Raw genomic sequence first — 24,698 nt, forward strand, 5'->3', positions numbered from 1 at the left:
TAGCAAGTTAGGGGAAAATTGTAATCCACCTGGCACTTGCTTGTTGCTGTTTCTCTTCTGGCAAGACCTGAAATGTCCCAGAGGCCTGGTAATTACCCAGCAACTGTAACCTCAGATGTAAACCTGCATTCTACAGTTCCTCAGTTCCACTCAAACCATGAACAAAGCACTTTTTTTTGTCAGGATAATCAGTTGACTTACTCCAGCTGCTCCTTCTACACAAGGGCTTAGAATGCCCTTTGAATGTTGTGCAGACAAAGAAAACTAAATTTATTCTTTTTGTTTCTTTAGTGTAATATCATTACAGATTCCTGGCCTTACTCCTGCACTAATGTTGGGGAGCATATTTCTTTATGCCTCACCACTGCTCTTCTAGTGAACAACCACTATTAAATTACTGAATTGTTTAGCCTTGAACTTCACAATGTTTTTACTGTGTTTACAAGAGAAGACTGGAGTTTTCCATTAATGCCTATGTTCTAGCTCCGGTATTTTTATGACTCATTTGTACTTTAGCCCCGTGGCAATGAGAATGTCCAGCATTTTGATGTTTTCTCCAAACACCCTGAATATATTCACAAGAACTACAGCAAGAATCCCTGCCCCCCTTTTTTTAAGCTAGCTGGTTCCAGAGACAGCAAGCTGTTTTCATACTGTATCTATCTGGGAGCTGTGAAATCACTGCCTCGTTGCACATCCTATACTTCCTCAAACTACCACTTACGTATCATTGCTAAAGCAACAATGTGGTTGGAATGTGCTTTCTCATGAATTTATCTCCCTAAAGCTAACCAAAAGTGATTCATGAACCCGGGTCTGAGTAAACGCCAATCCACACCAGGGAACTGTCTCATATTACTCTGAAAGTGTGTAAATGACATCAGTCTATCTCAGGGCTGAGGGTTACTTAAGTTATTTTAAAATGTCAGTAACTGTCTGAAATGCTGTTTTAAATCCCTCTGCCCTCTTAGTAGCAGGATATTCTTGAGCAGTATTTGTGAAATTGATCTGGATTGCATTGGAGAGGAGGGAACCAGTTTTAAGAGAAATGATCATAGAAATGCAGGGCTGGAAGGGACCTCGAGAAGTCAAGTCCAGCCCCCTGTGTTGAGGCAGAACCAAGGAAACCTAGACCATCCCTGGCAGGTTTGTCTAAGCTGTGCCGGAGCTAAGACCCACTCCCCTGCCATGGAACATCGTTCTCTTTGTTGACATACTACAGCAGACCAATGGCCCTTCAGCTTGGGTACCTAGGCGCCCACAATGATAAATACCAGATACTGTGGGGAAGGTATTCAATAATCACCATAATACACCCCTGTGGGCAGTATTACATGGACAGAGGCTCTTGTGATTTTTTTTTTTTTATTAAGCTGTAGATGATGTTAGTGTTAATGTCCAAGCCCTTTAATCTATATGTCCATCCAGCCCTCAAGACAGGTAAGCCTTCGCATGCTGTGCTAAGGCAGCTGATTACTGAGCCTGCCTGATCAGGGGAAAACCAGTGTGCAAGCAAGGCGGGTGATCCGATTTTCCCGTCATGGAGTGGTGGGTGGTGGAGACGCTTTCTGCCTCCTGAGTAGTGCTGCTTGCCTCATATTGGTTCCCTTCTCTTTTGCCCTCCCCAGCTGGCATCAGAAGTCACTACAATTTATAGGGGTTGTATTAACCCCATTGTGCAACTGCTGTGGGAGGGAAAGAGAGGAACCTGTCTTCGCTCCCCCGTTCCTGGCCACCTCTTAGTTATTTAGTTATAACTAAAAAATAAACCATTTGCCGGGGGCTGACCTCTCCTTCTCTGACCCTAGAAGAGAGCTGGGGAGGTGGGATTCCTGCTCCCATCACTGGTGGTGGTCCCCTTGTAGAAGGTGAGCTGCCACTGCTGCCACATGACCCACGTGTAAGGCTACGGTTTTGTCACGGCGGTCTTGGAAGTCATGGAATCTGATTTCCAGAGACCTCCGTGACTTCAGCTCACGGTGACTGGGTGCTGCAGCGTCCCCTCACGGCCTGTGGCGGCTAAGAACTGTGGGATGCTCCTGCTGCCAGAGATGGTGGGGGCCCCCCGAGCTCTGAGCCGCTGTGGGGGGCAATCCCCCCCCCCCAGCTCCCCATTTTGTCATGAATCATTTTAGTAAAAGTCACCAATAGGTCACAGGCTTCCATGAATTTTTCTTTATAGCCCGTGACCTGTCTGTGACTTTTACAAAAAATATGCATGACAAAATCTTAGCCTTACCCATGTGGGAAGGGAGAGTGTTTATCCCAACAGGGCTTTCTTCTCCCAACCGATGGCCTGTCCTCAGGAGCCTTGTATGTGCATGTGGCCATTTTAAGAACCATCTCTAGCTGATTGTCAGCTGCGAGAGAACCAGCCTGTCTCTGGGTTGTCGATGAGGCATTGAGAGTGCTCATAACATTCCCAAGGGCTGGGCACAGCTGAAGACCAAGCAGCCATGTTTGGTCAAGAGGAAACTTCACCTTCATGACCGTCAGCTGCGCAGCTGAGTTGGGGTAGCTGATGAAGTAGATGCAGTGTGATGCCCCGGGGCTGCTCTGAGCTGTCAGCTATTCTGGGTATACAGATGAGCAGGGAACATGTCACGTTTTGCTCCTGAATTCTTATATTTAGCCCTACCATAAGTAGCTTCATAAACTGGAGCAGGGTTTACTCAGGCCATGTTCAGTGTGAAGTGGCACACGTTACATATAGGCAGATAAGCATCATTAGAGTGCCTTGGATGAAAGAAGACAGCAGAAGTTGAGGCCCCATTGCCTGGCAGTCACCAGCCTTGATTTGCTGGAGTCTGTAGCTCCTCTGGTGATCACAACATGCCCCAGGACAGTTGCCGCTGCCTTACCTTTCCTTTAAAATTTCCATTTCTCTCTCTTCTCCCCACTCCTAAAATTGTTATTTCATGATACAACATTTTATTTGTATCTGTTTCCGTTTCTCTTTCCCTTCCAGTGCAATTCAGATGGCACTGTAGTAAACATACCAAAGGCCTTGCTGCACTGCAGCTTCCATTGTTGATGCAGCTAACTGATCCGCACTAGTGGTGAATTAGGCTTCAGATGTGAATGGAGCTGCCTCCTAAAAGACCAAATCTGGCTGCCGGAAGATTTTGTTGCAGAAGATTTTGGTTCCAATGAAACTTCCTGTTCTCTTTCTCCCCCACCTTTCCTCTCCAGAAGCATTAAAAGGGGCCTCAAATTTGGGAATTGTAAAGCATGGCCATTGGATGGATATAAGAAAGAGCAAGCCTCGCAAGTTCCAGGGGATTATACTTTGGTGTTTGAGGCGGCTGAGCATACAGAGACAGTTTTCTTCTTCTCATATGCAGACATCCAAGCTCAAAGACCAGAGGATAGTCTCTGTATCAAGGGAGGGTAGGTGATGTAAACTGCCCTTCAAATGCCAAGTTGGGAACTCTTCTATCAGATGAGTTATTGTCTGTGATTCTTCCCCACAGTCACAAAGTGGAGAGGACGAAAGGCCAATCTGGTGCATAATTGCAGCAACTCTGGTTGAGCTAGAGAGTAGTTTGTTAATCTGTGATCAAGTGGAGAAGAAGGTGGGTGTGGAGATGGACTCCTGAATTTACTTGTTACTCTCTTTTTCCCACCGATGCTTCTACTCAATAAGAATGTAGCTTTCAGCTCCCTGGCCAGGGCTGATGATCCATGCATGGGAAAGGGCCAGTAACCCTGTTGTCCAAGAGTGCGTGAGCTGCCATAGGAAAGGGTGTTGAGAGATCAGCCATAGTGTCACACCCTGGTCTGCAGGAGTGGTATTCCTCCTGTGAATATGAGTGAACTTTTGAGTTGGTGCCGTGTGTCGTTTCCTGTCTGAAAATGAGTACTTGTGGCACCTTAGAGACTAACCGATTTATTTGAGCATAAGCTTTCGTGAGCTACAGCTCACTTCATCGGATGCATACTGTGGAAACTGCAGAAGACATTATATATACAGAGACCATGAATATATAATGTCTTCTGCAGTTTCCACAGTATGCATCCAATGAAGTGAGCTGTAGCTCACGAAAGCTTATGCTCAGATAAATTGGTTAGTCTCTAAGGTGCCACAAGTACTCCTTTTCTTTTTGCGAATACAGACTAACACGGCTGTTACTCTGAAACCTGTCTGAAAATGGGCTATCAGTCATCCGGAGCGGTAATAGATTGGTTTCGGCCTTCACAGGTCTCCAGACAGACTTAACAGGAATGGCATCTTAGGAGTGTCCTAAAGTTGTGTTGGTATTTACGGCACCTTTAGCATGAATGTTGCTTTACGGATGTTAGAAATAACAGACTAAGGAGCTACCAATTATACTTATAGATAACACAGTGGTAAAGATTGCAACTGATCGGATGATGTGGGTGGTGCTGACAAACCACAGAGAGGTGATCAGAGTGTGATGAGGAGAGAGAGTTCTTGGTACGTTTTTACCTTTGAGTGCTTTTGATTACAGTCAGTTGAACTGTTGTGTTACCTGCTCGAGTCTTGCAGGCACCAATTCAGCAGGGTGTCTAAGCATGTTTTAAACTCAGTTGACTTCAATGAGGCTTAAAGCACAGGCTTCTGTGTACTGTAGAAATAGGGCCATTATGAGGAGGTGCAGAAGCATCTGTTAGAAGCCCGTGATGAGAAGGTTGGTGGTGGGATGCCAGCTGAATGTTCATGTTTAATACACCAAGCCCTCATTCTCTGGAGATTTGTGACCTGCTGTTGACACTTGACCACCTTTTGTAAAGTGCTGTGATGAAATGCCGGTGAATGACTGGTCCAGGCCACATAGCGCTTTTCAGCCAACACCTGCTGAGCTCAGTGGAAAGAACCCATTGACTTCAGTGGTCATTGGATCAGACCTTATAAGAACTAAGTGGTGTTACTAGATCATCTTGCAACACAATACCATATTATTCTAACTGCTTGTGCAATAGAACAGGGAATAGCTAAGTTTCTTTCATGTGATCTTTCTTTCTTTGATCTACCTTAATCAAGCAGAGAACAGAGAGAGCTAAAGGGAAAAGTTAAGGTTGCTGTTAGTACCTTCACTGAGTAAACACTCAGCTGCCCGGTGCTTTGAACATGCCTTAATTTGAAAACATTTTAGTTTGAAATTTAATTCTGAATTGCCTGACTTGCCAGCGTTGTTTTTAGTAACTACCCCATTTGAGTTTTGGCTTTATTAACAAACAAAACAACAATCAGGGAACATAAATAAATAGGCTCAAACTTCCCCAAACTTCCCAGGATTCCTCTCTCAGGCTACTCAGCCCACATCCTAGATGACCCTCACTTCCCCCTTTCCCCATCTCCCTTGGATCCAGACCAGATAATGAGCCACCTGCCTCAGTGAGTCAAACAAAGCTTTCCCAGAAGCAACCAGAGTAGAGTGTTTCAGGCAAAGCCTATACGCTCCTTCATGACCCTAGTCACTTACAGGGTTGCCAACTTCTAACTGCACAAAATCAAACATCCTTGCCCCACCCCCTGCCCTGCCCTTATCTGAGGCCCCACCCCTTCTTGGCGGCCCAACCCCCAATCACTCCATCCACCCTCCCTCCATCGCTCACTCTCCCCCACCCTTACTCACTTTCACCAGGCTGGGTCAGGGGGTTGGGGTGTGGGCTGGGGGTGCAGGCTCTGGTGTGGGGCCAGAAATGAGGGGTTCAGGGTGCGGGAGAGGGCTCTGGACTGGGGCTGGGTGTTGAAATGTGGGAGAGTGTGAGGGCTTCGGCTGGGGGTGCAGGTTCTGGGGTGGGGCTGGGGATGAGGGGTTTGGGGTGTAAGGGGGGCTCAGGGCTGGGACAGAGGCTTGGGGGTGGGCTCTGGGAGGGATTTTCAGTGTGAGAGGGGACTCTGGGCTGGGGTAGGAGCTTGGGGTGTGTGAGGAGGTGAGGAGTGCGAGCTCTGGGAAGGAGTTTGGGTGCTGGAGGGGGCTCAGGCCTGGGGCAGGGAGTTAGGGTGCGGGAGGGGGCTTGGGGTGCAGGCTCGGGCCGATCGGGGCTTACCTCAGGCAGCTCCCGGAAGTGGCCAGCATGTCCAGCTCCTAGGTGGAGGGTCCAGTGGGATCTGCAGTTCCCGGCCAATGGGAGCTGCGGAGCCGCTGCTCAGGGCAGGGGCAGCACATGGAGCCTCCCTGGCTGCCCCGCGCTTAGGAGCCGGACATTCTGGCTGCTTCCGGGAGCCGTGCGGAGCCAGGGGAGGCAGGGAGCCTCTTCCTTAGCCCCGCTGCGCTGTCAACCGGACTTTTAATCAAAAACTGGACGCCCGGCAACCCTAGTCGCTTAGCCGAGCACTGTTTTTTCTGTTGTTAGCTAGGGATTCTACTGCTTACTGCCATGATAACCTGGGTTTCTTCTTGGCTATAAAAAATCTTTATATTTGAGTTATCCGGCTCTTTCTGGAACAAAATCCACAGATCCTGAATCACTGTGGTTGACTTCATCCACGCTGCTGTGATTCAGACCAGCACAGCCACCTCCGTGTTCTGCACTGCAAAGGTGACTTTTCTAATTGGCTGAGTCAATGTGCGTGGTTGCTGTCAGCCTTAAAATAGAGTGACTTCATATATGCATGGGTGAGGGGAGGTGGCATTCTCCAAAGATGTGCTGGGGGGAGGGTGACATGTCTGGGGACTCGTCCCACCAGGTACTTTGAAAATGGGGTTTGATTTAAAAGTTAGTGTGAGGTATGAAGACACCGTAACCCTCCACTTCCCAGTCTCGTTTTGTTGGACCCCCACACACAACTGTTTTTTTTATTATGTATTTTTTATTGTGTCTGTGTTGCTGTGCAGTCACGTGCTGTTATTTCGGCAGGACCCCCGGGGAGTGAGTGGCATTTATTAAACATGGTCATAATGCTTATGCACAAGGAGGCAGAATGAGTTACGCGGGCCGACTTCGGCATCTCCTGCCTTTTGAGCGATTCAAGTTGCAGCCTTAGTACTCTCTTGGTGTGGCGTGTGGGCACTGTATGGGACCATACATGCCCTGTGTAACACTAGCTGTCAGATATATCATGAGCAGCACTCATCGCCCTCAGGCAGTAAGCTGGTAACTGCTGGTCATTTCACCTAACCTACATTGCAAAGCTGCTGTTGCCAAGCCTTGGAGGAGGTGTGGTGTCTCAGCTGGGAAGGCACACCAATGTGTTGGAAAAGCCTGCACCTTGTCTACACTGCCGTTTCCACCAGTTGTCACCATCAGTGGAGAATGACGGATCCGAATTTTGCCAGTGCAGCCTCAGTACATAACATTTGTTACATTTAGATGGCACGGTTCTTGGGGTAACTTTTTTGTTCTATATCTGTGCAGTACTAGGCTTGCTTCTGGTGCTATATGTACTAGATGTATAATAAATCATCTGGTGAAAACCTGTCTTGCAAATGGCAAAGGGTGCCTCTTGCGTCGGGGAAGGGAACACCACCTGACTAGGAAATGAGTTGGAAAAGGAAGGCCTGATTAATGGTGCAGTGGTTTTATCTTGCATGCAGACAATCAGGGTGGATTTGATTTAAATCAAATTGATTTAAATCACTAGTCAGGAAGACTTGATTTAATCATGGATTTCTACATAAAAGTGCATTCTTGTTGGTTGTTTAACTAAAACAACCACTGGATTTTTTCTGGATTTTTTCGTTCAACCGCAAACATAATATTTTAACAAAACAAGCATATGAATTTTTGAATTTAGTTAAACATTCAAGTTTTTTAAAATCAGGTTTCTTTTTGTTAAAATTGTTTTTAACTAAAATAGTTAAATGAAATATTTAAAAAATCAAAACAAAAATTAAACTGACCGTGTGAGCCCGGTCAACATGAGAGACTTAAAATTTTGCACTTCTAATAGGCCCTTGCCTCCAAGGATCTCACAGTGTGTGTTACAAATAAGCTTCCTTGGGGATTAGATGTTATCCCTGTTTTATAGATGGGGAGGGAACCAAAGTTCAGAGATTGAAGGTGGTATTTTCATTCCCATTCAGCAGGGGCCTACCTCTGCTCCCATTGAAATCGATGAGAAGCTCCCTTTGTCCAAGGCTGCAGGGTCAAGAATAGAATGCAGGGGTCCCAATTACCAGAACTGGGCACTACTCCTACACTGCTGTGAAGTCAAACTGTCTTGAAGACAGTGGGCCTCTTCACCATTGTACACTAACCCTTCTGTGTTGCTCCACTGATGCAAAGGGGCTGTAAAGCTGGGGGATGTTATCAGCTGGGAAAATTCCACCTGTGCAGAGACTGTGGCTGCAGCATCTCTTCATTCCAGTTGCTAAAATTGCCCCTTGGGGCCACTGATGGGAGTAAATCAGAGCAAACTTGGGGCTGATCTAAATGTACACTGGAAGCCAAGCCACCTTTACCCCTAGCTCTCTTGGGACAGACCTTGCACCAAGTATAGCTTGACAGGGCTTGATACTTAGGTCCAATTTGTATTAAAAAAAAAATCTAATGAGGATGATCCTAAAATAAACCAAAGTTTGTTACCTTCTCCTAGGAAAAGTGGGTGAGCGGGGAGCTGGTGAATAAAGTGGCCCTGTGGACAGAAGAGCTACATTTCAGAACTCCCTCAGGGATTGCCAGCTGGCACGCTGGCTCCGAACATAGATGCTGCAGTGGGGCGCGGCTGTTCTCTGAAATGAAGGGATGTGACTGGGTGTGTTTTCTATAAACACTTGCAGTTTGGAGTTACAGAGCTGTCAGATGAGGTTGACTCTTTAACGTAATTGCTTGGATACTTAAACACTTTTCCATTCTCTAAGGATTCACACCATTTTACTTTGTGAACTCCTGTGTGCATTAAACTACCTCAGCTGGGCCTATGATTCTCCAGCAAATATGGTAAAAGGAAGATAGTGGGAATAAAAAGCACTAGCCACACCCTTCTCCTCTGCATATTTTCAATCCAGTAATGCCTGTTGCTGACATCTAGTTATCGCATGCCATTGCCAATGGGAACCTGTAAACATGCATCAGACATTTAAATGGTCTGTCTTACCCCCTCACAGAGTGTAGGACGGAGGATGGGTTAGGGAAGTAGTTGCCCATTGCCTGTAACACTTTGTACTGTTCAACAGGGAAGCAGTAGATTCTATAGCATGGTGCATTGCACGTACCAGAGGGGTGTGTGGGGCTTAAACGTCTGTTCCGATCAGAAGAGGATGTAGCTAATACAGAGCATATGGGCTGTGCCTTTGGAGCTCTTGGCTATGAGCAGAGCACTATGTGCAGAGAACAGACTTGGGAAACTGGTGGGTTTGTGATGAATATATTGAATAGACCTTGCACAGCCTGTAATAACAGATGGGTAAGTGCATCATAGCAAGCCCAATTAAGGTAACAGGAGAGGTGGGCTGCAGTTTATAGTTAAGAAGGTAACAAAGCGAGTTACTCACGAATGGAAGGAGTGTTTTTATTTGACATTTCTTCACTCTGTTTTCTTGTGAAGATTCCTTTCCAGCTGGGGATTTTAATTGGGGACTTTCAGACCCTAAGGCAGTAATGCTACATGTTGAGCTTAAAGATGATCTGACATCCTTTTTTCAATTGTCTGGCCACAAAAAAGAAGAGACTGCTAGAACTAGAACCAAAATCAATCTTGAAGTGTGTTACTCCTGTGCTCTATTCTTACCATCATCCATGGTGCCCCCATGCAGCAGCCAGTTGCTTGGAGCCTGTCTGTAAAAACAGGCCACCCAAATCACATACGCAAATAGCACAAAACAGGCCACAGAGTGCTGCAGTTGGGCACTGAACTGCCCAAACCTGGGACTCGTGTGTGTAACTTACATGGCTGCTCTTGGCAACTGGGTCCTGAGCTAGGCATGTCCACTTTTCCTGTTATATGACAAGGTGAAAATCTTAAGTTAGGTAGAAAAAGTTACCATTACAGAGACTAAGTTACTAAGTACTGATCACTATTTTCATAGAATTTAATCTCACCTCCCTTCCCTCTCCTGCTGTAGGCAATCTGGTTTTCTTATGAAAATGAATCCCTTGCCTGCATGTTACAGAGCAAAGCCTTTTTGGTCCAGTCTGAAAGCTCCATCTGTATTTAATTTTTGTCTAATAAAAAATAATTCTGAGTTTACAAGTTTGGTGGGAAAGTTTTGCTACCAAACATGTGCCAGCTTATTGCAAGACAGGAATTTTCCATTTAATTAGGTAAGCACTTAAAAAAAACCCTGTGTAATGAAAGTGCCGTGATCGCTGATGCTACAATAGCATTAAAGCTATTTCAGATGCATAGGATGACTTAGTAGTGAAAAATTAATTGCAGACAATATTCTTATGGCAGGGTGACAGACTTTTACTCCTCTGTAAAGTCTCTTGATGTACTCACTGTTTGATGCAAACAGGAGAGAGTGTTATAATTTGTAGTAATTTAATAGGGTCGATTGATTTATACCTGGTTCAGTCTGGGTACTGTGTGATATGTTAGCAGCTCAGCTTTGGTAAGCTGGGTACTGCCCCAAGAAACGAGTAGGGAAGAGAGGTGAGTGGTGGAGCTAGCATTAGGAAGATGGGTAAAGTAGGGAAGGAGTGAGGAGTTTTGGAGGGGCCTGCTAGATCACTCACTGGTTCCTCACAAGAGAGCTGAGTGAGGCAATCTCAGACGGGGACAGTCCAGTTCATGAATAACTCTCTTTATTAGCTCCCTAAATACTTAGCTGCAACATGCCCTGCATCTGTACCTTAATAACACTTTCTTTGATACACATTACTCGCATGCTACATCAGGCTAGACTTTCAAAAATCTCAGCAGCCACAGTCTCGGCCAGACTTTCAAGAGAGCCCGGCGTGTTGAGTACTGAGCTCCCCTGAAAATTGGGCGATACGTGCCACAGTGGAAGCTGCTAGTTCCTGAGCTCTTCTGAAACTCTGTCTTTCTCTGCTGCAGTGTGGGTGTTGGGTTTTTAAAACTACATTGGTCACAAATGCAACATGTTTGTGGAAACAGTTCAGGAGAAATACATTAAAGGTTATGAGGTGATCCGATACCATGGGTGATGGGGATGCAGGTAAGCACCATAAACAGAGGTGTAATTCAATTTTTGTTTCATCGTTTGTATTCTAGTTGTGCGTAGCGGGCTTCCCAACCAAGCCCGGGATTTCATTATGCTAGGTCCTGTATAAACACACGTCTTCTTTATACTCAAGTATATGTGGTGTATGTACAGGGCTGTAATGTCCATGCATAAATATGAGAGATGCCCTATTGCTTAGTGGGTTTCCTGTCTTCCTCAGAGCAAATTGGAGCATTGGCAGATCAGCACATAGTCCATGTTGCCTGCGGAGAGTCTCACAGTGTGGCACTCAGTGACCAGGGCCAGCTGTTTGCCTGGGGTGCAGGTAGTGATGGACAGCTGGGGATCACGACTACAGAAGATTCTGTGGCAGTACCAAGGTAAAGTTTACAGGAACTAAATGCTAAAGTTTTCACATGCAACGTATAAAGTTAGATCTTCTAGTTCTTCTTCCTGGGCCTGGGTGAATCTTTTCATTAACTTCAGTGTGCCCTCCTTGTTTTAAGAGTAATAAAGGGAGGACTTTTCTCCCCATCCGTATTCTGCTTATCAAGTCATCAAGGCCCTTTGGGTTTGGTTTTTATTGGAAAAAATCTCAGGTTTTACAAAAGCTATTATTTGGTTTTCACTGATTCTCTACCCTTCCCCCCCCCCCCCCCCCCCCCCGGTGCAATGAATGTTGGTCCTTTCAAGTACATGAAAATACGGATTAAGTTAAGACAATCCAGTCCGTTACATTATTTATGTTAATTATGATTTAGTCTCAGTGTAAATGCAAGACTGTTAAAGGGAGGCAATGTAGTGGAAGATACACATGCACGTGTGTGCTCCAGTACTCATAAAAGAAGGGTCGGAACTCCCTGGACCAGTAGGAGAGATGGCGGCTCAGTAACATGGGCCGCCCAGGGTACTGAGCAACCATCTTGCCTTCTGGGTGAGAAATATTCCTACTTTCTCTATTGCCTTTTTTCTGTCCTCTCATCCTTCCCTAGTGACCCCGATTTTGACCCTGAAAACGGAATTGAATTTTTTTGCATTTATTTTTCACTTGTGTTTTTTAATTTTTGGTAATATACACCAGTCAATTCTTGGGAAATTTTAAACACAATAAAAACTACAAGTGAAGGACCTTGCAAGTCATTCATTCCTTTTGGTCCAGAGATGAGTTTTTGTTCTGCTGTACAACCCAGTACGTTATACGACGGTATCACAGACGAAATGGACCTCTCACTCTGGTTTCTCAGGAGGAAAAATGGGGCATGAATTAGCAGATACTTTTTTCCCCTGATGATATAATGTTTTAGAACTTTGTGTGAGAAGGGCGGGGGGAGTTGGGATGCAATGAAAATGCTGATTAGCACCCAATCACCCTCTTACTCCCTAAAAATTCTTGTGCTATGGGATCTGTCTTTCAAGATTAGAGAAGTAAACTTGGATGTATGAATGAGCAGTGATTTTGAAAACCTCATACAATGTTGCCTATTCGCTCATTTCACTTAGTTGAGTTTATGGCACATCACAGTTTAATAAGGAACTATGAAACTGCCCATATCAGCACTGTCGTTAATATTACTCAGAAATCTTTAGATAGCGCTGATGTTTTTAACGTTTGTTTAATCTGATTTGTTCCTATCATTTCAAAGTGTCTTAAAAAGCATAATAAGCTTGGTATCATCTGAAAAATGATGAAAAACATCACCTTAATCCAGCTACCTAGTCCCTGTACGTATTGAGTCAGATCGCCTTACTTTAGGGGCAGATATATGCTTTCTCTGTTACTTGTTCCTGGTAGCCCAGCAGAGCCAATACAGAGATGGACGAGGAACCTTGAAAGCTCTTCTAGGTTGTGCATCATGAGCAAAACGGTTAACGAAGTTCCAGTTTCAGAATCTTGATGATGCATGGTCTGAAGTAATCCAGCTTGGCTCGCAGATGTCAGGTTGACTCTACAGTACTGGCTGCTAGGAAAACATCTCTTGTGACTTGAGCAGAGTTATACAAAAATCATTGAAGCAAAAATGGAAACCCCCTCAGTGCCATTTTCTGAATGTTTCAAAGAAATAACTACATCTTATGAGCCTTAAGCCATTCTCCATGCAAGACCTTAAGCTAGTAAATGGAAAGAAACTGCACGTCCCATTCATTGACACTAGAAAAACACCAGTTGCTTGACAGAGGCTAGCGTTATAGACTCTGTGAACGAGCTGTTCTAAGCAATTTACAAATGATAGAACTCAGCTGTATTGAAAAAGTTTGCTTGGCTCTATTAAAGCTAGTTGAAGTCTGTAGTGTCCAGGGGTGTTTTTAGCCTCTCCACTACTTTGTAACCCAAATGGGTGTGACTATAATCTCCTCAAAATTAGGACTATATATCACAGTAGGGGAAACAGATGTTGCAGGTAAAATATTGGTTTGGGGTTAGAATAAACATGTGTGATGGCAAGATGTGATGAACTCTAATCTCCTTGTGTGTGTGGTTACATTTTAAAAAAACCTTTCCTCTTTAGGTTAATAAAGAAACTGAACCAACAGACGATACTGCAGGTTTCCTGTGGCAATTGGCATTGCCTAGCTCTTGCGGCAGGTACTGTCGCATTCAGTCGATGGTGTTAATAATAATAATAATTAATAATATTTGTGTTGTGGTAGTCCTTAGAGGCCATGGGCCCATGGTGCTGTGCTCTGTGTGCTCACATAACAAAGAGACAGCCCTGCCCAAGGGGCTTGCAATCAAAGTAGAAGTCTGTAGAAAACCACTGGAGACAAGAAGCGGGTGGAGGGAGCCCAAGGAAATGAGGAGAGAATTCTGGTCAGGCTGGTGTAGGGCAGCTAGAGTTCTTTTTAAGTCTTTGCAGGATTAGAGTCGTTGTGACATTGGGAGAAGCATTCCTGGGTGCTGCTCTTCAGCATGTAGAACATGTGCCTTTTTCTATGTGGCAGTGTGTAAGCCAGAGTAGTTTTCCACTCTGTTAATCCACGGTCTGTTTTACCATAATATCTGCTGAATCTCCTAAGTCAGTCACACACTTTATTTATTATTTTACCTGGTAGCTCCATAGTGCACATTTTTGTCGCCAGTAGCGTATTGGTCACCGCTCCTGCCTTCAGTAGCACTGAAGCCCACAGCACTGTTCCTTATTCAGGCGTAACAGATTTGTTTCCATGTTGGGCAGATTTTACTTACTAACTTCAGTTGTCCTTCTTCATTTCAGACGGACAGTTCTTCACGTGGGGACAGAACAACTATGGCCAGCTGGGCCTGGGTAAAGAATGCCCCTCTCAAACCAGCCCGCAGCGCGTCACATCTCTCGATGGGATCCCCTTGGCTCAGGTTGCTGCCGGCGGAGCTCACAGCTTTGCTCTGTCTCTCTCCGGAGCTGTGTTTGGCTGGGGGAGAAACAACTCAGGACAGCTGGGCTTAAGTGATGAGCAAGGTATTGGAACCTTTAACAGTGGAGGATGAGCTGATCGCTGATCATGGCTTTGCTTTTTGTAATAATCCTTCATCCTACCAAGTGGCCTATAGGAGAGAGCACGGAAACGTGATTCCTCCCAAAGGGTCCATGAGCCTTTTATACCATCAATGGAAGGAAACTCTGCGGATGTAAATGGGAATTAGCAAGGTCAAAAAGATTGTAGGCAAACATTTCTGGGTGCCTATATTTTAGCACCTAAATCAGTGGTCTGATTGTTTTTGCAGAGGCACTGAGCATATGTAACTCCTGAGGAAGTCAGTGGGCTCCACAGAGGAGCCAAGATCCACCTATGTGGAACAGCCTGCAGGATCAGGGCCCTAGGTTGGTCGAAGCTAGCAGCAAGCAGGTATACAATCTACAATGATTAGCAATAGACATTATCACAGTATTGCAAAACTGTTTATTGGTAGTATGTGGCCAATGACTTTTTTTTTTTTTTTTTTTATGACAGCCGTACTAGCCAAAGCTCGTTGTAGCCTAGTCTCCAAACAGTCTGTAGCATGGATTTAGAATCAGTTTCGGAAAAGCAAATGCCATGTCCATCCTGGCCTGGGACACCTTGCTATTGTTGTTAACACATTTTCAACTTGGTGTATATATCAGAGGGGTTTTTCTGTGGGTGCAAATGAGCCTATCAGCATTCTTTAAACGTTTTCTGAGTGGCTTTAACTACTAGATAGGCTATTGATTATGCAATGCGGGTAAGTTAATGATGATTCTGTTTTGCCGTGTTTATAAGTGTGTATATATACAGTACATACTGCCTTTTGTAATATGCTGCATTTTCATAATGTAGATTGCAAAATATTATCGATGCATAATACTTATATATGTTGCAAAATAAAGCCATGAAGTTGCTCCACATTTCACATACATGTAAGTGGAAGTTACAGGTTTTAGCAGCCCACCTAACTAACACAGACATGTATTTTGAAACTACACAGAAAACGTGCAAAGAATGTTGAAGGTATGACTTGAACCTGCAAAATGCTAAATGTGCACGGTCTCATCAGTGCTGGAGAATTCCTGCAGTGTCTGGGCAGGTCAATCCTCCATTCCATATTATTATTTATTAGCATTGTGGTAGCTCCTAGGAACCCCATGGAGCAGGGTTCCTAGAGAATTCCATTGTGCTAAGCGCTATACAGACCCAGAACAAAAAGACAGTTCCTGTCCCAGAGCTTGCCTTCTGTAGCTATTAAGTTTCTCTCTTTCTCTCTCAACAGTAGTGGTGTGTGATTAATGCTTTATATGGTATCTCCTTTATTTTTGTTCTTTTGAGGAATGGCAGAACACATTTTGAAAAGGTGTGGGGGCATTTCATGTGTGTTTTTATAAGAGCTAAAACTTTTCTCTCACATAAGTGACTCATCTAAGATTTAGCTGTTGTAAATTATTCTTAATGAACATTAACAGCATGATCTATAGGCATTTGCGAGTGTTTCGCAGCACTAAGAATTTAAGTGATTTAATGTTCCATCTCTCTGTAACAATCCACAGAAGTGCCGTGCCAGGCAACGTGCCCTAAGCCTTGCATCAGAATGGTGGTCATAGGGTGAACAGGCAAAGCATTATGGTTCTGTTATAATTCAAATAGAAAAAAAAAATCTATAGAATGGCACAGGTCTCCCCTCTCCACCTGTTGGATACATGGGCTAAAGATTTCAAAAATAGGTGCCTAAAGTTAAGCTATAAATAGGTGGCCATGATTTTCAAGAGTGCAGAGTATGAAGCTGCTCCCATTGAAGTCCAACAGCTACCGGACATTCATCTTTTCTTAAAATGCTTGGCCATGGTCATCAGTAGCACATGTGACATTGTTTTGTGTGTTTGTTGCGGAGAAGACAGACTTCTACATATTGTCTACAAAAAACTTGGAGAGAGAAGCATCCCATTACCTTCTGCAGAGATTAGTCTCTGCAACTAAAGGAATGACTCTTTCGTAAAAGGTGCCAAAGCAGGAAAGACAACGCATTTACACACCGTGTCTCCTGAAATACTGGACACTTTCTTTGTGTTCTGCTTGAGATGTCCTGGGCAGGTGGTGTCATGGATGTCTCCCATGTGTCCAAATCCTTCCTTCACAAGGTGACTCTTACCAGGGTTTTGGTAATAAGTTACCATCTAGTGTTTTGGAAGGCGGCATGAGTGTGAAGGTAGACCTAATTAGGATACCTAATCCTCTGAGTCATGCAAATCAATCCACAGGTACAAGGTGAAAAAAGGGGAGTTATTAGCAATTATTTATAATTATGGTTACTAAGACACAAGAACGGCCATACTGGGTCAGACCAGTGGTCCATCTACCCCAGTATCCTGTCTTCTGACAGTAGCCAGTGCCAGATTGAACAGAACAGGGCAATTTTGCGTGATTCATCCCCTGTTGTCCAGTCTCAGCTTCTGACAGTCAAAGGGAGACTTGGAGTATAGGGTTACCTCTTTGACCAACTTACCTAATTCTTTTTTGATCCCAGTTATACTTCTGGCCTTCACAACAGCCCCTGGCAATGCATTCCACAGGTTAACTGTGCTTGTGTGAAGTACTTCTTCCTTTTCTTTGTTTTAAACCTGCTGCCTGTTAATTTCATCAGGTGACCTTTAGTTCTTGTGTGGTGTAAAGAGGTAACTATCACTTCCTTATACACTTTGTCTTCAGACCATTTATGGTGGTATAGACCTCTCTCATATGCCACCTTAATCATCTCTTTTCTAAGCTGAACAATCCAAGTCTTTTTCATCTCTCTTCATATGGAAGCTGTTCCATACCCCCATTCGTTGTTGTTGCCCTTCTCTAAACCCTTTCCAATTCTAAAATACCTGGTTTGAGATGGAGTGACCAGAACTGCATGCAGTATTCAAGGTGTGGGCATCACATACATTCATATAGTGGCATTATAATATTTTGTGCTTTATTATGTATGCCTTTTCTAATGGTTCCTAACCTTCTGTTAGCTTTTTTGACTGCTGCTGCATATTGAGTGGATGATTTCAGAGAACTATCTACAATGACTACCAAGGTCTCTTGCTTGTGTGGTAACAGCTAATTTAGACCCCATCATTTTGTATGTGTAGTTGGGATTACTTTTTCCAATGTGCATTACTTTGCACTTATCAACTTTGAATTTCATTTGCCATTTTGTCACACAGTTTAGTGAGGTCACTTCGTAACTCTTTTCAATGTGCTTTGTATTTAACTACATTGAGTGATTTTATATTTTCTGCAAATTGATCCTTGGGGAGACTCCTCTATTTACCTCTCTCGATTGGGAAAACTGACCATTTATTCCTTCGCTTTGTTTCTTATCTTTTAACCAGTTATTTGATCCATGAGAGGACCTTCCCTCTCATTCCATGGCTCCTTACTTTGCGTAAGAGCCTTTTGTGAGGGTCCTTGTCAAGGCTTTTTGAAATTCCAGATATACTATATGCACGGGATCACTCTTGTCCATGTGCTTGTTGGCAGTCTCAAAGAATTCTAATAGATTGGTGAGGCATGATTTCCCTTTACAAAAGCCATGTTGACTCTTCGCCAACATACTGTGTTTATCTATGTGCCTGATAATTCTGTTCTTTACTATAGTTTCAACCAATTTGCTTGGTACTGAAATTAGATTTACCAGCTGGTATTTGCCAGGATTGCCTCTGGATCTTTTTTTTTATTTAATTAGGCATTACAATAGCGACCTGCAGTCACCTGGTACAGAGGCTGAGTTAAGAAATAGGTTACATACCACAATTAGGAGTTCTGCAATTTCATATCTGAGTTCCTTTAGAACTCTTGGGTGAATACCATCTGGTCTTGGTGACTTATTACTGTTTAATGTATCAGTTTGTTCTAAAACCTCCTGTACTGACACCTTAATCTGGGACAGTTCCTTAGATTTGTCACTTAAAAGGAATGGCTAAGATGTGGGGTTCTCTCCCATATCTTCTGCAGTGAAGACTGATACAAAGAAATCGTTTAACTTGTCTGCAACAGCCTTGTCTTCCTTGAGTGCTCCTTTAGCACCTTGATTGTCCTGTGGACTTCCTGCTTCTGACGTACTTAAATTTTTTTTTTTTGCTGTTAGCTCTTGTATCCTTAGCTCAGCAAATTTTCTTGGCCTGCCTTGACTTGCCAGAGTTTATACTCCTTTCTATTTTCCTCACTAGGATTTGACTTCCAGCTTTTAAAGAATGCCTTTTACTTCTAACCTCCTCTTTTACTCGAGTGTTTAGCCATGATGGCATTTTTTTGGTTCTCTTACTGTTTATATTTATTTGGTGTATACATTTAATTTGTACCTCATGATGTCTTTAAACAGTGTCCGTGCAGTTTTCAGGCATTTCACCCTGTTGACCGACTGTTCCTTTTAATTTCCAATTAAGTAGCTTCTTCATTTTTGTGTAGTTTCCCTTTTTGAAGCTAAAAGCTACCGTGGTATGGATTAATTTGGTATTTTTCTCCCTGCAAGGATGTTAAAATTATTATATTATGATTGCTATTACCAAGCGGTTCAGCTATATTCACCTCTTGGACCAGCTCTTGTGCGCCACTAAATCAGGAATTGCCTCTCCCTTTATGGGTTCCAGGAGAAGCCGTTCCAAGAAACAGTCATTTGTGGTGTCTACAAATTCTATCTCTGCATCTCTTCCTGAGGTGACATGTTCCCAGTCAATATGGGGATATTGAAATCAACCATTTTATTATGTTTTCTGCCTTTGCAGTCACTGTCACCATCCTGGTCAGGGGGTCAGTAGTATATTTCTACTGCTATGCTCTTATTGTTCGAGCATGGAATTTCTATCCATAGAGATTCTATGGTATGGATTGATTAATTTAAGATTTTTACTTTGACTCTCTGCTTTCTTTCACATCTAGTGCCACTCCCTCACCAGAGCTACTTACTCTGTCATTCCTGTATATTTTGTACCCTGGTATTACCGTGTTGTATTGATACGGCTCCGTGTTGGTCACAGAGGTCACGGAAGTCATGGATACCCTGACTTTCCACGACCTCCGTGACTTCAGTGGAGGCCAGTGTGGCTGACTCCAAGGCCACCCAAGCAGCTGGCTCCGGGGCCAGATGCTCAGGTGGCCCCAGGGTGGCCATACCAGCCCCTGCTAGAACAGCTCTGCAGCCAGCCGCTCTGGCAGCCTTGCAGTCAGCCACACCGGCTGCTGCTGGAGTGGCCCAGGGGCCAGCCTCACCGGCCACTGTTCAAGCGGCCCCAGGCAGCTACCCCTGGGGACTGCGCGAGCAGCAGCCGGTGTGGCTGACCCCGGGGACCACCTGAGCAGTGGTCTCTGGGTGGCCAGTGTAGCCGCTGCCAGTGGTGGTCCCTAAGCAGCTGGAATTGCCGCTTCCCTAGGTGGCCCCTGGTAGTGGTGCCCGGTGCAGTCGCTGCCGGCGGCCCCAAGTGGTGGTCCCCAGGTGGCTGGTGCAGTTGCTGCTGGCAGCCCCCAGCGGCTGTTCCCAGGCAGCCGGAGTAGCCGCTTCCCCGGGTGGCCCCTGGCAGAGGTGCCCAGGTGGCCGGTGCAGCTGCTGCTGGCTGCTCCCAGCAACGGGTGCCGCAGCTGGCCCCAGCCTTCCCCATCAGCAGCCTCCCAGGGTGACCTCCCCTTCCATCAGAGGCCCCCCCCTGCCCCGCCCGGTTTTCTCCCCAACAGCAGCCCCTCCAGATGCCCCCACCCCAGCTCTGGCCCCGGCACCCCCCAGCAGCAACCCCATTAAGATTTAGTCAGGGATATTTTTAGTAAAAGTCATGGACAGGTCACGGGCCCGTGAATTTTCTTGTATTGCCTGTGACCTGTCCATGACTTTTACTAAAAATACCCGTGACTAAATCTTAGCCTTACCTATTGATTATCCTCATTCCACCAAGTTTCTGGGCTGCCTATTGTGTCACTATCCTCATTTAAAGCCAGACACTCTAGTTTTACCCTCTTAGTATTTAGACTTCTAGTAACCATCTTGAAAGAACAAAGATTAAAACCAGGGCCACTATCAAATAAAACAAGCAACAATGTATTGGTAGATGGGAAATTGTTACACATGAAAATGCAGTCTTAAAAAAAGTCCACTGACCACATTTGAACTGATTTCAGGTACTCTGGCCATCCCAGTAGATATCTTTCTTTTTTATCCTTTCACCCTTGTCGGATATTCTCTCCACGTGAGTCATTTCTTTGTCGCTCCCCGGGGGGTTGTCTTTGTCCAGCATCTCTTCTTCTCCAGCTAGAGGTGGACTGAAACACTCCATCTAATTCCCTGACTCTCTGCGTCTGCCAGTTTGGATGCCAAAGTATCCCTGAGTGTGACTTCGCAAGTTTCTCTTGTATCCCCTGCAGCGTTATCCTTGAGAATGTCCTCGGTCTGCAGAACTTAACTCTGTCGCACGTGGTCTTCTGGCAATACGTTACCTAGCTGGCTCACCTGCTGACTATGGCTGGATCCTGCTGTGGCCCCTCTTAAACTTTGGAGATGGAAAATGCTATTTAAGCACTTAAGAGTCTGATATTTTTTGGAGTTGCTCAGCACCTGCAGCTCCTGCTGATGTCAGAGTTGTGGGTGCTCGCCGCCTCTGAAAATCAGGCTACTAGAGTTTTTCAGATACTTCAGCACCTTGTTGATGAGTTGCTTCTTTTGCTCCCATTGTCTCTAATGCAGACCGAGAATCCCCTTGCCATGTGAAGCTCTTACGGACTCAGAAGGTCGTCTACATCAGCTGTGGAGAGGAACATACAGCAGTCCTGACAAAGGTAAAGGCACCAATCCAGGAATTCCTTACTAGCTTCTTACTTCCTGGGTTTGCTTAGTTTAGCTTTCTGGGTGATAGAAGGAAAGAACTTTGTGGCTTTTAGCACCTCTCTTCTCTCTCCTGGCCCCAGCGTGATTGTCTTTAAGTGTGAAATCTTGTTTTACTTTAAGATTCATCACCAAACCACCCTCCCTCTACTCTTCTGTAGTGGAGATGTTAACATTTGTTGGTTTGGATTTGGATTGAATTATTTTTTTTATATTCGCCCCCCACCCCCTGTACCTTGGCAAGACATCAAAAACACAGTGCATAACAATACAATTCGAACCTGAGCAAATCAGTGGCAGAGCCCACAAAAATACAGCAGCTCATTAGCAAATATCACAGCCTTCTGCCTCCGGTCTCCTCAAAGGGAGTGGACTCCAAAGTTATGGGGCAGCAAAAATGCTGATCCATAAGTGGGGGAAGCTGTCTTAGTCATTTGTGCTATTTGACCATCTGAAAGTAGCTGGGATTGTTAACAGATGTGAAGGATCAGCGTGTGTGGCATAGAAGTACCTAGAGAGAGTTCCAGCAGTTGAGTTGACCATTTTAGTTTTTATAAATGCTTCCCTGGACATTGCACCGTCAGGAATTGTGAAAGCTGCCTTTTCATATACCTCCATACCTAGCACAGTCTCTCTTTAAGCTGGGGAATGGTTGTGAAACAAGACGGAGATATCGGCTACTGGGAAATGGCTCACTAAATGGTGCATGGGCTGTCTGATTTGCTAACAGAGTGGAGGCGTGTTCACATTTGGTGCGGGTTCCTGTGGGCAGCTTGGCCACGATTCCATGAATGATGAGGTTAACCCCCGGAGGGTTCTGGAGCTGATGGGCACCGAAGTGTCCCAGATTGCTTGTGGCAGGTGAGTGCTTGTGTGGAATGGACAACTCCATCTTGTGGAGGATAGCCCAGATGACAGCCCTTGTATTTTTTCAGGTGCAGATAGAGGGGTTAGATAACTCTCTGCTTGTAGATCACACTTACAGGTCACTATGTTATAGCCTCTTGTATGTCTGAATTTTAATGTTCTCTGTAAATGAGATTGTCTCTGATTTCAGCTGTTAATTATGCTATGGCCTAGTGCTGTGTAAGATCCACCTATACAAAAAAAAATCCAACTGGATCCTAAAGTGTTATTACCATTATACGAGTCACTGGTGAGACCCTCATCTAGAATACTGTGTGTAACCCTGGTCTTCCATGTTTAATAAAGAGGAATTCAAACTGGAACCGGTGCAGAGAAGGGCTACTAGGATGATGAGAAGAACAGAGAACCTACCTTATGAGAGGAGACTTAAGGAGTTTGGCTTGTTTAGCCTAAAAACCAAGGCTGAGGGGGGATATGATTGCAGTTTATAAAAACATCAGGGGGGTAAACACCAGGAAAATAGAGGAGTTATTTAAGGGCCAATATTGGCAAAAGAACAAATGGATATAAACTGGCCATCAGTATGTTTAGGCTTGGCATTAGATGAAGGTTTCTAGCCATCAGAAGAGTGAAGGTCTGGAACAGCCTTCCAAGGGGAGCAGTAGAGGCAAAAAACCTAACTGGCTTTAAGACTGAGCTTGATGAGTTTATGGAAGGAATGGTGAAATGAGATCACCTGCAGTGGCATGTGACCCATCCGCCAATGGCCAGAGATGGGACACTAGAAGGGGAGGGCTCTGAGTTACTACAGAGAATTCTTTCCTAGGTGTCTGGCTGGTGGGTCTTGCCCACATGCTCAGGATTTAACTGATCGCCATGTTTGGGGTCAGGAAGGAATTTTCGCCAGGTCAGATTGGCAGAGACCTTGTGGTTTTTCACCTTCTTCTGCAGCGTGGGGTATGGGTCACTTGCTGGTTTGAACCAGAGTACATGGTGAATTCTCTGTAACTTGAAGTCTTTAAATCAAGATTTGAGGACTTCAGTAGCTCAGCCAGAAATTATGGCCCTATTGAGGAGAGGGTTGGTGGGGTTGGGTGGCCTGCAATGTTCAGGTCGGACTAGATGATCACGATGGTCCCATCTGGCCTGAAAGTCTGAGTCTGTAGCTGCAGTCTCCTCACCCTAATTATTTCCAACCTCGCTCACAGCAAGAGAGTAAGTTAGTAATGCTACATTCTGTAGTAGCCTTGTGATGTGGACAGATCTTTGCAAATGACTAGGCCAACACCAGCAAACTCATTACATTTGAGGGATGAACCCAAGTGTGTTTAGGAGAAAGGTTGAGTGTGTTTTCACACTGTGCTATGCATAGAGCTCCAGTTGTGTCCCAACTGTCTTATGTATCCACATCCCTCACGTTAGCATAGGGGATTCTGTCGCACTTTATCATGGCTGAATGCTCCTGTTTTGGTGCAAATCATCAATCTGCTGTTGATGTAAATGGAGCTGTGCTGATTTACTCCAGCTGAGGTGCTGGCCCATAGTTTTCCTGGCTAGTTTTTAGTCTGCTTTTGAAAAAAACATTATTTAAACTTGGCACAAACACTGTAACTGTCTTCATTGCAGACAGCACACTCTAGCCCTTGTGCCTTCTTCAGGACTGATCTATGCATTCGGCTGCGGAACAAAAGGCCAGCTGGGAACTGGACACATATGCAATGTTAAATGCCCATCTCCAGTAAAAGGTCACTGGGTGGCTCACAATGGGCAGCTCTCAGGTAGAGCTGGTAAGTGTTCTGTTTCTGTGTGTGATACGGAGTAGCATATCAAAGAGACAAGCACAGTGTGAAATGAGCTAAAAACATTTTGCATTTGACTTAGGCCTGGTCTACACTGAGGGGAGGGATCGAGCTAAGTTGCGCAACTTCAGCTACGTGAATAACGTAGCTGAAGTCAACGTACTTAGATCTACTTACCGCAGTGTCTTCACTGCGGTAGGTTGACCGCTGACGCTCCCCCGTCGACTCCACCTACGCTTCTCGCTCCGGTGGAGTACTGGAGTCGATGGGAGAGCGCTCGGCAGTCGATTTATCGCATCTTCACTAGACGCGATAAATCGACCCCTGCTGGATCGATAGTTCCAGAGGTAAGTGTAGACATGCCCTTAGAGTGGAACTGCAAACAACAGAAAAACATAACTGGGAGGAGCCCTGGGAATTCTCATTTTCTGCCTGGCAGTGCTGAGCCCGAGACTGGGCCACTGGTCCAGTCTGAAATACTGATGAGTCGTTCAGTGGCTGACTGCTGGGAAACCATCCCATCGTAATTAGGGAATGAGGACTTTTCTCTCCATAGACATCATACTGGCTTTCTTTATAACGATGTTACAAAATAATTGACAGCTTTTATTTTAAAATTCAAAAGTAGGTGTAGTTTTAGTTGGTAAAACATAGGGTGGGGATTGATCTTTATCATTGTAAGCCTGATCCAAAACTCACTGAAGTCAGTGGAAAGGTTCCCACTGATTTCAA

General features: G+C 44.9%; 1 protein-coding gene across 5 annotated transcripts in view; it reads left to right on the plus strand.

The window, feature by feature from the left end:
• LOC125636077 (putative E3 ubiquitin-protein ligase HERC3) overlaps positions 1-24,698 on the plus strand; it is a 145,238-nt gene that overhangs the window by 29,434 nt on the left and 91,106 nt on the right. For 4 of the 5 annotated variants that reach the window (XM_048848638.2, XM_048848633.2, XM_048848635.2 and 1 more), the window contains exons 3-8: positions 11,257-11,416; positions 13,544-13,620; positions 14,249-14,470; positions 21,163-21,254; positions 22,031-22,161; positions 23,794-23,954. In XM_048848638.2, coding sequence (XP_048704595.1) covers positions 11,257-11,416; positions 13,544-13,620; positions 14,249-14,470; positions 21,163-21,254; positions 22,031-22,161; positions 23,794-23,954 — 843 coding nt within the window. Of the gene's footprint in view, positions 1-11,256; positions 11,417-13,543; positions 13,621-14,248; positions 14,471-21,162; positions 21,255-22,030; positions 22,162-23,793; positions 23,955-24,698 lie in introns of those variants that run through there. The other variant, XM_048848639.2, reaches the window with a different exon arrangement.

The sequence above is a fragment of the Caretta caretta genome, chromosome 4 (assembly GCF_965140235.1).
Source record: "Caretta caretta isolate rCarCar2 chromosome 4, rCarCar1.hap1, whole genome shotgun sequence".
Lineage (NCBI taxonomy): Eukaryota > Metazoa > Chordata > Testudines > Cheloniidae > Caretta > Caretta caretta.